A 12,882-nucleotide genomic window follows, 5' to 3' on the forward strand; every position below is an offset into this window, starting at 1 on the left:
TAAGTTATTTCTCCCTAAATAAACATCTATTCGGCCTATTTGTTTATCCTGACCCTTATTTAACCGCGATAGTGACGCACACCTGTAATCCCACTGCTCAGGAAGCAGAGGTGGGTAGATCTCTTGAGATTAAGGTCAATTTGGTCTATAGAGTGAGTACCGGGACAGCCAGGGCTACACAGAGAAACCCTATCTCAGGGGGATATAACAGCATAAGAATCTATAGTTCTGGTCAACAAAAGCTAAAGAATCAGCTGGGATTCACCACCAAGGGAAACCTTTGCTTTACTGGAGCTGGGAAATTAACACTGGTTAAGAAGGGCCAGCAACGCTGTGTGAAACCTTTTGGGAAATGCTTCCTCGGGGTCAGATGGGATTAAAGCTGCCAACCCATGCTGGCAGATGAACTTGGTATGTGTAAATTTCCAACATGATGCTGACTTTGACGACATCAAAGCTGCAGGAAATACCAGGACTGTGAGGTGATCACCAAGGAGAGTTACCGGTGTTACCGGTGAGGACTGGAGGGAAGCTGGCTGAAGCCAAACTATGTGTGCTGGGGGTGGCAATCCCAGAGAAACAGAGCTGCCCAAGCCCTCTGGAGCCCAGAAGACAGTGAGCAAATCCCAGACACTGGACACGGTTGACTTTGGTTTTGCTGTGATCTGATTGCAATTGAGCCCTGGTTGTTCCCTCTCTGGGTTTCTGCAGAGAACTAAGTTGGGGAATTTCTGAAGGCAGGTTAATTCTGGGCTTCCCAAGTATACTCTGAGCCATGTGTACAACGTGCTGACTGCCTGGGGCCGACCTGCCTCCCTTCCTGCATCTAGCTGTTACGGATCACTAGAAATGTCTTATCACAGCATGTGCTTAGTAAACTCATAAATGGGTGTTCCAATGCCTGTCAGAGCTTGTGTGCCATAATCAAGTGTTTTGAGCACTGGTAGATCATAAGTATCTACCAGTTAAAAGAGTATCTACAGAGTTAAAAGAGGCCTGGACCTGAGTCTCCACGGCCAAGAGACAAACCCATAATATGACCCCTAAGAAAGACTAAAGGAGGAAACTAGGAGATGGCAGAGACCTAGGTGGGTAGGTATGGTAATCCCACTAAATCTGCCCTCTCCCTGGGACAGAGTAGATCATACTAGCTGCTCCCCGTGACAGACTGGTCATGCATGCCCATCCAAATGGACAAAAGGATATAGGTAGGGAATGAGCAACCCGTACTCAAGACTGAGTTTCTTCTCTCACTCTGCAGAAGGGGGATACTAGTTCCAAGATTCTTCCAAGGTTGTCCCACAGCTGCCTTCTCACACACTGGGCAGAACTGGACCCTCAGACCTTTTGACAGGAGGTAAGGACCCAATATCCCATGGGATGTTTCCCTTGCAGTTTAGACACACCATATCCAAAAGGCCTTCTCATTACCACAGCCTAAAGACAACAGAGGATGTGATAGGCTTCCAAGCACTTGGTCACCCCAAGTCTAGTCAGGTCTCAGGTTAGACATAGGTAAAGGCAGATACTTATATGAACTTGATCCTCCTTTTGATTGTGGGTGTTTGCTATCTGTGATAGTTTGAATGAGAATGGCCCCCATAAGGTCATGTGATTGAATGTTTGGTCCCCAATTGGTGGAACTGTCTGGAAAGGATTAGGAGGTGTAGCCACATTGAAGGAGATGTGTCATTAGGGGTGGGCTCTGAAGTTGCAAAAGCCCATGCCTGGTCCATGCCAGGCCCAAGACTGGTCTCACAGCCTGTCTCAATCAGTTTGTCTGTCTCTGCCTGCAGCTTGCAGATCAGATGTGAGCTCTCAGCTACAATGCATGCTACCATACTCCCTACCATGTTGACCATGAACTAACCCTCTGAAACTCTAAGCAATCTCCCAATTAAATGCTTTATACAAGTTGCCTTAGTCACAGTGTTTCATCACAGCAAAAAACAAAAACAAAACAAATAAAACAAAAACAAAAAAATGTAGTAACTAAGATGGTGCCACTCACTCATGACCCTTGTAAAAAATAGACTCAAAAAGGAAAGCTTATCAACCCCCATTCCCAATGCAAGACCCAATAGCTATCAAGAATTATCTGGAAAAATATATGCTGGCTATAAAGAGGTCAGACAGGTGGTTTGGGTCCAGGCAGTTGTCATTGGACTCACAGTGTAAACCACTAGGTTCAGGTTTACAGAGGAACAAATGCCTTTTGTGTATCTGTTACTCACATTCATTCACAACCTAAAGCAGGGTTATGGCAGATCACTCTATGTATTTTATACAGACTGCCTGTGTTTTCTGTAAGGTTTGCCTGGGAACATAGCATAACAGCACACAGCTACCACAATTTATCATTTCTGTAGTTTGGGTTCAACATGTCTTTATTAAGGTACTGTCTTCCAAACCAAACAACTGACATGATGTCTGCTGTAGCAACCTGTAAAAGATCATCACAGCCAGGCTTTCATCACAGCTAGACCTGCTGACAGATCACTGTTAATGTTATTTGTCTCACAAGATGGCTGGAAGCTTTTCCAAAAAAGAAAGCTGGGAAATCTAGCAAATTATAAGAGTCTGAACAAGTTATATACGGTATACAAAAAGTCAAAGTTCAAAACACTGATGTCAAACTTCTGCTTAAATCAGCAGGGTATTGGTCTATTCTCAGTAAGTTACAAGGACTAGCTTACAGAAGCAAAGTTTGTTTCATTTTTGCCCAAGCTTTACCTAAATATTTCACTGAAATTGAAATAACTAGACTGGTATAATTACTTCTGAGTGTTCAACAGCCATATTTAGAGGCTATATTGATGTGGTCAGAGGGACCAAAAGGGAGACTACTTTTCCCCTTGCCTTCCAAAGCTAAATAGGTTCCAGGACTAGGGTATCTCTCAAAATGTCCTAAAGTTGTGGGTAATCACAGCCAGGCCTAGTGATGCACACCTTTAATCTCAGCACTCGGGAGGCAGAAGCAGGCAGATCTCTGAGTTTGAGGCCAGCATGGTCTACAGAGTGAGTTCCAGGACAGGTAGAGATTCACAGAGAAACCCTGTGTGAAAAAACAAACACAAAAATGAGGAAAGTCATCTGCTCTCTTGTTCAGAAAGATCATGGAGACCCTACCTGGTGAGCTGTAACTAGTGTCCGGGCTACAAAGAGGAAGGTCAATACAGCCAAGCCATGGTCAAGCGAGGCCTTTGACTTTCCTCACATACATAGAATAACTACTAAAAGGCAGGCTAAAGGAGACAGAGGTTCCTCTCTAGTCCAATTGATTCTTTGGACCAGATCCACAAGAGACCTTGACAATAAAAAAAAATATAAATGTGATTAATGCTGGCTACCTGTATTGTCTCTATCACCCAAAACAGTATAGCCACAGAGTAGAATAATTGGCATGTCTTGTTTTGTTTTCCAGGACAGGGTATTTCTATAGCCCTCCACCTGCTGGCATGTTTCTTTAATGGTTTAAGGAATCACGCTCCCTGGGCATTCGGCTTAAATCCATGAGATACTATTTAAGCAACTATTTCTAATGATTTTCTTCTAGATAAGAAAAATGTTACTCAGATAATAGGACATCCTGACCTTAGCTCAGTTCAACACTGCAGTGTCTATCTACCTACAGCCCAAAGAGACAGACCCACTAGTGAGGGGAAATTGCCAGCTAGGCTACACTGTACTAACTAACCTCTAGTGTTCTCTTCTCCACTCCCTCTGCTTCTACAGTTGGTGCTGAAGATGGAGACTGAGACACACTGCCCACCACAATGCTGCCACACCTGAATCTACCCCAAGAGCCACCACATATAAGTGCTCTTTCTCTTGGACCTACACACCCCACAGACTCTACCATGAAGCAGCTGGAGGTCATTACCCCATCCCCCTAGAGCAGGGAAGGAGAAATGAAAGAGGTTAGAGGAACATAGGTAGGTGAGGCCTTGAGATGCCAGTTTCTTGTACCTAGAAGACGACTCCGAAGAGAAACAACGGGGAAAGCTTGGAGGTTGTTGTCTAAACAGGACCAGGAGGGGTAAGGGAAGACCAAGGAGCACTATTAAAAACCTAAGCCAGAGCTGATCAATGGTGGTGCACACCTTTAATTCCAGCACTTGGGAGGCAGAGGCAGAGGCAGAAGCAGGCAGATCTCTGTGAGTTCAAGGCTGGCCTGGTCTACTGAGAGAGTTCTAGGACAGCCTCCAAAGCTAGAGAGAAACCCTGTCTTGAAAAACCAAAACCAAAAAAATAATAATAATAAAATTAAAAACCCTAAGCTGCAGAGATGGCTCAGAAGTTAAGAACACTAAGCTGGTCTTCCAGAAGTCCTGAGTTCAAATCCCAACAACCATATGATGGCTCATAATCATCTGTAATGAGATCTGGCGCCCTCTTCTGGCACTGCAGGGATACCTGAGGACAGAATATTGTATACATAATAAATAACTTCAAAAAAAAAAAACAAAACAAAAAACAAAAAAAACCTAAGCCTGTGTCTGTCCCTTCACAGGCCTGGAGCCTTAGGCTTCCCCCAGCCTTGATCTCTGCATCCTGGTCTTTTGTCTTCCAGAGTTGTTCAGCTTTGTCCACTCCTACAGCAACCAGCACCCTCGTCAAAGCACTTCAGCACTTGTCTTGACCCACGCCTACAAACACGTCAGAAGGGCTTCTTTTTCTGGCATAACTCATTCTTAAGAAGTTAGAGATGTCTTATCTAGAAATAATTATATTTAAAATTTACAAGCTCTACTTAAAATGCACAAACTCCACAAGACAAAAACACTGCACTTACAATACTTTACAAAGTCTTTCTGGAAGTCTTTTCTGGTATTGACAAAAGCACGTCCTCGTTCAGTTCCAACAACAAACACGTCTGTCTCATACACAGCGATGCAGGCCACCTCAGCCTTGGACTTGGCCAGCTCTTTACACTGAAACAGAAACAGCCAAAGTTATATGTAGCTTTTAAAAGCACCATTTCTTTCTAGATTAATCTAAAAATCTAACACTTAAAACCACCTTAATATTGTTAGAGGCCAGCCTAGCATACAAAACAGAGAGAGCTGTTACACAGAGAAACCCTGTCTCAAAACCAAAACAAAACAACAAGGATGAATGAAAGCAGAGAACACTTGAAGGTTTAAGGCTCGATTCCTCAAGAAACAAGCACAGATGTGCAGACCTGCACTTTCAAGGCCTGAGGGAGGAGGGCAGGAGCCAAAGTGTCAGCTGCCACTACACTGGGCAGGACTGAGTCTCTAGACACAGTGACACAGTGATGCTAGGTGAACAGTACCACCGCCCCGAGAAGAGCTCTGAAAGCCACTCAAGATGGACACTATGCAAGTCCACTTCTGAGTTTTCTGCTTTTTTTGGAGTTTTTCCTGCTATACTGAGACAGGACTCATTATACAGCCCAAACTGTGCTAAAACACACGATCCTCCTGCCTCATTTTCCAAAATGCTGGGGTTCTACTCAGATTCAGATTGGCTTTCCCAAGGCTACTCCAGTGAGATAAGTATTTTTTAAGAATCTGAGGGCCAGGACTTGAGTCCCAGCACAATAAAGTTCTAAAACATTGCAACAAATTATGACTAAAACATAGCAACAAATTATGAAAGTTCAAATCTTGGAGTGGGAGGATATGGCTCAGTTGGTACAGTGCTTGCCTACTATAATCCTAGCATTTTGGAGAAACTGAGACAAAATGATCAGAAAGTGTAAGATCAGCTGCCTCACAAAAAGTAAAGAGGCCTAGGGGTACATACAGCTCAGCAGGAGAGTGCTGGCCTAGCACAGGCAAGGCCCTAGATTTAATCCCCAGCATTGCAATAAAAATCATAATGTATGTATGTTTGTATTTATTTGTCTGTTTCATAGAAACACAAGCATTTTCTCTAGAAGCCCAACCCTATTCAAATATGAACAAAACACTGGCAGAACTACCAGGATCTCACCATGGACTCCAGAGCAGACATGAGGAACGTCACCACCATTCTGCTCTCTGAGGACTCCTCATCTTCCGCAGGCAGTGTGGACATCGCTACTTGGGCCATGATTCCTGCACGAGAAAAACACGAGAAAGTGAATGTGGGAAATCCACCATAACCAATTCTCCACACATTCCCAGAGATCCACCACAGCCCATGTCACATCACTTCCTACTTGCCCAATCTCTTTTTTCTTTAAGATACATGTGTAGTGCAATATCCACCACCACCCCCACACCTGTTGCACTGACCATGCCCTTTGGGTGCAGACATGACCTTTGGGGGCTAGGTCTGGGGTCCTGGACCCTAGCTCACGCTCTTACTTCCTGGTCGTGTTGGAGAGAGCATCCAGGGGCATCCTTGGAGCAGGAACCCACAGCAGTCATCTGTGGTGTAAGTGATTTCTCCCCGAATAAACATCGTCAACCTACATTGTGTCCCTGAATCTTCTTTTCCACACAATACAGATGCTTAACTTTCCATGGCGTGTCATTTCGATAAAATTAGCTTTGCATCACACCCCAACTAAACCAGACCCAGTGGCATGTCCTTCAGGGAGAGCAGCCACACTTCATGATCCAATTCACATGAAAGCAAGCAACTTCTATCTCTCCTCTATGTGCTCTGACTGGAGAAGCAGGCGGCAGTACTAAGGTTGGGTGAGGCTGCTTCTCTCTAGGAAGGGAACAGGCTGGAGGGCACAGGGTAGCACCTAGAACTCCCCTGTAACATAGTACATTACTCAGTTCAGAGATAGTTTTGGTACTGCGGTATCACCAAGAAGGCTCAGCCAAATTTCAAACAACAAAAAAACATAGAGAAAGATGTGGGAAGGATAAGAACCCTTGAAATTTCTGGGCAATGATGGGGCACTCCTTTAATCCCAGCACTCAGGATGCAGAGGCAGGTGGATCTCTGGGAGTTCAAGGCCAGCCTGGTCTACATAGCAAGCCCCAGATCAGCCAAGGCACATAGAGAAACCATCAAGAAAACCACAAAAAGAAAGAAAGAAAGAAAGAAAGAAAGAAAGAAAGAAAGAAAGAAAGGAAGGAAGGAAGGAAGAAAGAAAGAGAAAAGAAAAAGAGAGGAGAACAAAGAGAGAGGGGAGAGAGGGAGAGAGAGAGAGAATTACATAATTCAGCCATTCACATTTGGGACTATAATGGTATATTCTTCAGTGGCAACACTCCAAAGCTACCAGTGTGTGAATGAATGAAATATGAGTTATGTAGACTATTAGTCAATCCTTAAAAGAAGGATACTGGGCTGGAGATGAGGCTTAGTTGCTGAAGTGCTTGCCTGGCATGCATGAGGGCCTGGGTTTCATCCCCAGGACTTGTGCACAGCTGCGGTCCCACCACTAAGAGACAGAGGCAGGAAGATAGGGAGGTCAATGTCATCCTTGTACACATAGTAAATTCAAGGCCTGCCTCAACACAAAAAAAAAAAAAAAAAAAAAAAAAAAAAAGGAAGGAGATTCTGACTTGTGATGGTTTGAACGAGAATGGGCCCCATAGGCTTGCATATTTGAATGGGTGGTCCCTAATTGCTGGAACTGTTTGAGAAGGGTTAGGAGGTGTAGCCTTGTTGGAGGAGGTGTCATTAGGGTTAGGTTTTGAGATTTCAAAAGCCCAAGCCACTCCCAATTAGCTCAATCTCTGGCTATCACTCCCTCGGGTTTACGGATCAGATGAGAATTCTAAACACCACTCCAGCACCGTGCGTTCCTGCCCGCCTGCCATGTCCCCTGTCATGAAAGTCATAGTCTGGAACTGTGGACCCAAATTAAATGCTTTCTTTTATAAGTTGTCTCGGTGCTTTTCACGGCAGTGGAAAAGTAACTCAGACACGATTCATGCTACAACACTGATGAACCTTGAGAGTACTGCAAGTGAAATAAATCACACACAAAAGGACAAACGCTATGACTCTAGTCCCACAGAGGACATAGAAGAATCATATCCCAAGAAAAAAGGTAGAATGATGAGCAGTGGGAGCAGAGGGGAGACATGACTGGAAGGAATAAAACTCAGGTGCCATTATGAAGCTTTGGTCCCACACAATATGAATAGTTAATACCAGGGAACCCGACACTTGGAGAACAGCCAAGGCTGAAATTTTTATGATACTATTTTGCCAATGTTAATTTAGAAGCAAAAACAAAAAGACACCACACGGATACCCCATTAGCATGTGGTAGGGGAGACACAAGACAATAAATGAGGTAAAATTTAAACCAAATGGCCTAAAATTGATTTCCTATAAATAGGATGCAAATCATATGCCTGTTAGCATTATCCCTTTCAACTTAAATAGATTCTATTTTAAGCAACAATTTTTATCGTAAGATGAACTTAAGGAAGGATGACTGAAATATTTAATTATTCTAAAATCTTCCCCATGCATGTGACGGCATTGTGAACTGCTGAGAATGCCCTCGACAAGGGCACAATGCTCCTGAGGAGCACTCACAGTCCAGCTTTGAGAGGAGCGCAGGAGACTCCTCCCTCACTCCTGGAGGAAGACCGAAGACTTACCCCATCCTAGTAAAGGCTGGGTCTGACTTTACCTGTCTCGACCTCAGCAACCAGCTGTACCAGACTCGGGTACCACCAAGTACTCACTTAAACCCACTTAGGAGAAGGGCTTTGTACTGAAAACCACAGCAACCCAGCCCCACCTCGCATTTACAAACAAACACAAACAACTCTAAGGCCCCCATGGTGACTAGAGACTGAGTCAGGCGATGGAGTCATAGGCCAGCAAACAGCACACACGCAAGCCTATGGGGCAATCTTTTCTCTTGGGTAAACCTGTATAAATATGGAACAGAGAGGTGAAATGATCACTTTTCCATAATCGCTGATATTCACTTAAAATATCCTGACATTATTTCTGAAAGCTCATTATTATTAAGCTCACTTTTTAAAATTCCCAGAAAGGGAAAAAAATAAATAAACAAACAAATAAAAGATCTTCTCATTTTATACATGCAGGGTTCTGTCAAAGCCACGTGGCTCCAACTGGAAGCAGAACAAAAAACTAGGATGATGTTTTATCTACTGCTGGCTTCAAGCCTCCCGTGTCATTAAAAACTGCCCTAAAGTCACCTTGATGTGCTTTAAGAAACCACAGAGCCTTTAATCCCAACACTCCAGAGGCAAAGGCAGGCAGACCCTGTGAGATCCAGGCCAGCCAGTGCTACACATGGTGTCAACAAGAAAAGGGAGACATAATCAAAATATACTATACGCAAGGGAAAACAAGCATGAAGTTCTCAAAAAGATGGTTTTAGTTTTTGTCTAATGGGAGACAAATGTCACCCCATCAACAACCCACAGGTCCCAGCCAGCACATGCTAATTTCATTATTGGAACTACTCAGGAGGGTGCAGAACCTTTGAAAGGAAAGGGCTTGTTGAGTTAACTGTGTGTTAGGGGGGTTGGGGCAGCAGTTCAGGGCTTGAGGACAGGGAACACTTTGTCAGGGGCTCCAGTACCTCACTGGCCTGATCATTGTTGCCCCAAGAGACAATTTCCTAAGCAGTCTTCCTGTGGGGGCCATGTACAAAGCCCCTCACCTGCTGATTGTGTCCCTTCCCACCTTTCCCCAGAAACTGCAGAGCCCAGGACTGTAGCCAGGTGTGTCTTCTATAAACAAAGGCTGAGCTTTCATTGACCCTTTCTGAGCCCCTGGGCTCCATCCCAGTACCACTAGAGAAGGGAAAAATGAACTCAAGTGAGAATACACAGGGACAGCATATCAAATCTCTACTACCTGCTGGAGGGGTCACATGACGGTCTGGCTCCCCAGGGTGTGTGCATCTCCCACACTCCCGAGGAGGTGGGAGATGACCACCACCCAAGGCAGAGAGTCTGCAGTAGAGAAACAGCCCAGGGAGGTAACCTCAGCAGCCACATGCAGTCAGTTATATTTAAACTAAGATGAAAGAAAATTAAAAGTTCAGTTCCTCGGGACCACTAGCCACTTCTCAGAAAAGCCACCTGCACTTGGATACAGTGTGTTTTCATTGTCACAAGAAGTCTCACTGGACTAAGAGACCGAGCTATATGGAACACAAACGCATTTCTATTCTCATAGCCCCTAGAGGCACCATGGGGATGGAGCTCGGAACTACTGCAGGGTGGTGACCTTGTCTCAGGGGTTAATGCGTCTCCACATTCTCAAAGAACGCCATGGAGTTCTCAACATCTTAGTAAAAGTACCCTGACCTTTCTATTTCAACACATTTTAAATATTGTGTTCCCCTCCCCCCTCCCCACCCCCACCAAGACAGGGTTTCTCAGCATTAACAGCTTGGAACTTTCTTTGTAGATCAGGATGGCCCTGAACTCAGAGATCTGCCTGCCTCTGCCTCCCAAGGGCTGGGATTAATGGCATGCACCACCATCACCAGGCAGATTCTTTTCTTTGGAGAGACAGTGTGTGTGTGTGTGTGTGTGTGTGTGTGTGTTACACAGTTTCTTTGTGTATGTATCTGCACCTGTTAGGGTGCCTGAAGGGTCTAAGAGGGCATGTGAGCCCCTGAGACGGGAGTTACTGGCACGTGTGAGTCACCCAGTAAGGTTCTCTGCAAGAGCAATTAGCCCTCTTAACCACTAGAAACATCTCCTGCCCCCATTGCAACATTTTTAAAATTCTCAGCACTGAAACAAACAGATACATGATCATGGACAGCAGGAACATTTACTCCAGACTTAACCAACACTTAAGCAACTACCAATCATCCCCAAACCTTGTTCTTTTAATTCTGGAAAATGTTAGGGTGATGTTAACGCCTTCATTGTTTGGTTCTGAGGTTTTTGTTTGTTTTTTAACATTTATTTGTTTGTTTAGTTTAGGGGTAGGGATGTGTCACTGTGGATATGTAGGGGTCAGAGGATAAACTGTAGCAAGCTGTTTTCTCCTTCCACCAGGTAGATCCCAGGGATCCAACTCAAGTTACCAGGCTTGGTGGTTAAATGCCTTCCTTTGCCTTCTGAGCCATCTTACAGACCCAATTCTGAGTGGTTTTATTTTATTCTTTTATTTGTGAGTGTTTCACCTGTATGTATGCATGTATGTGTACCACATGTGTGCCTGATACCTGTGGTAACCAGAAGACAAAGTCAAATCCCCTGGAACTACAGTTATAGTCGTTGGTGAGCTCCCACGTGGGTGCTAGAAATCAAACCTGGGTCCTCTAGAACAGCAATCAGTGCTCTTAATCACTGAGCCATCTCTCTATCCAGCCCATAATTCTGAGTTTTTTAATGCAGCATTACTTTTGTTTGAAACGATCTAGTATCTATGTAAAACAATCACATATTTACTTATGCTATACTTTGCTCATTCTTGCGTCTCAGATATTCCCCCTGCCTAACATCAATCCTTCAGAATTTCCTTCCAGTGGCAAATTCTAGTTTTGTCTGCTAAAAATTCTCCCTTCTTGTGGGGCACTTTCACGGAAATGGAATCTTGGTCTAATGCTCATTTCCTTTCTGCACATTGCAACCCTTTCGTCTCTTTTGGAGTCATCATTTTTTGCCTTCCACTGCTGCCTGAAAAGTCATCAGTGGCGTCCTTCAAAGATAGCCCCCATGCACATAACCTCGCATATCTCTAAGATGTTTTGTCTTTGCTCTCCACGGTGTTACCATTGTGTCTAGGGCAGACTTCCTTTCACTCTGTGCTTGTTACTCACAGGACTTAATTATGGGCTAGTGTCTGGCTGGGGGAAAATAAGCTACCACTACAGAGTCTGTCATTCTCCCTCATTCTCCTTCCTTCAACCATAAAGACTCAGCTCACACCTGGAACAGCAATCTCAGGAGGCAGAGGCCAGTCAGAGCCATATACTGAGACTATCTCTAAACAAAAAGGCTCAGCTTCACCATACATTAGTCATTACTTTATCCCGAGGTCTCTTACCATCTTGCCATTGCTCAGTCTTTCCTCTCTGTGCTGAACTGTTTCTTCTAACTTACCCTCCATTACACTATTTGTCACATTTATAGAATCCTACCCCTAACCTAAAAGAATATTCACAAGTCTCTGGTAACTAAAGCCTGGGCAGAGTTTGTTTCTGCTGTTTCTAGTGGTTCTTGCTCTATCTCCTATATTTACGTATTTATTTAATTTTTATCTTTATGTGCCAATTATCTTAAAAACAAAATTTTTTTGGGGGGGAGGGATTTTTCCAGTCTGGATTTCTCCATGTAGCTTTGTAGACCAGATTAGCCTTGAACTCACAGAGATCTGCATGCCTCTGCCTCTTGATTGCTCTGGTTAAAGGTATGTGCCACCATCGCCCAGCTTATCTTAAACTTTTTAAAGTTGTCTATAATTTGAAGTCAGAATGAAGCTGTTTCCTCCTGGGATCACCACAGCTGAAGTCTCTGGACCACCCACAAACAAGGGTCCTCCATCACCCTTACCGCTTGTCTCTCACATGAAGGGTGCCCTGGCTGACCAGCCAATTCAATGCATGTGCTGATTTCTGAACTTCTTACCCCAAAGTGCTTTCCAACAAGAGCATGGCAGGCAGTTTCCATTTCTACTACTGGAACTCTAATTTCCCTTGAATGTTTGTCTCGTGCACTCTTCCACCAATCTGCACCCCCCTTCCACACAATGTCTTGGGTTTTTAATTTTTTTTAAAGACTTTTATTATGTTATGAGTATTTTGTCTGTATGTATGTATGTGCATCACATGCACATCTGGTGCCCACAGAGGTCAGAAGAGAGCATCAGATCCCCTAGAAATGGAGCTACAGATGACTGAATCACCACGTGAGTGATGGAACTGAACCTCGTTTCTCTACAAGAGCAGACAAAGCAGCTGGGTGATGGTGGTGCCAGCCTTTAATCCCAGCACTCGGGAGGCAG

General features: G+C 44.3%; 1 protein-coding gene across 13 annotated transcripts in view; it reads right to left on the reverse strand.

Moving 5' to 3' along the window:
- Gtf2i (general transcription factor IIi) overlaps positions 1-12,882 on the reverse strand; it is an 82,067-nt gene that overhangs the window by 57,297 nt on the left and 11,888 nt on the right. For all 13 annotated transcript variants that reach the window (XM_051204861.1, XM_051204860.1, XM_051204856.1 and 10 more), the window contains exons 2-3: positions 5,962-6,065; positions 4,796-4,934 (exon numbers count right to left, since the gene is read on the reverse strand). In XM_051204861.1, coding sequence (XP_051060818.1) covers positions 4,796-4,934; positions 5,962-6,060 — 238 coding nt within the window. In that variant the 5' untranslated portion in view covers positions 6,061-6,065. The remainder of the gene's footprint in view (positions 1-4,795; positions 4,935-5,961; positions 6,066-12,882) is intronic.

The sequence above is a fragment of the Phodopus roborovskii genome, unplaced genomic scaffold (assembly GCF_943737965.1).
Source record: "Phodopus roborovskii unplaced genomic scaffold, PHOROB, whole genome shotgun sequence".
In the NCBI taxonomy this organism is placed as follows: domain Eukaryota; kingdom Metazoa; phylum Chordata; class Mammalia; order Rodentia; family Cricetidae; genus Phodopus; species Phodopus roborovskii.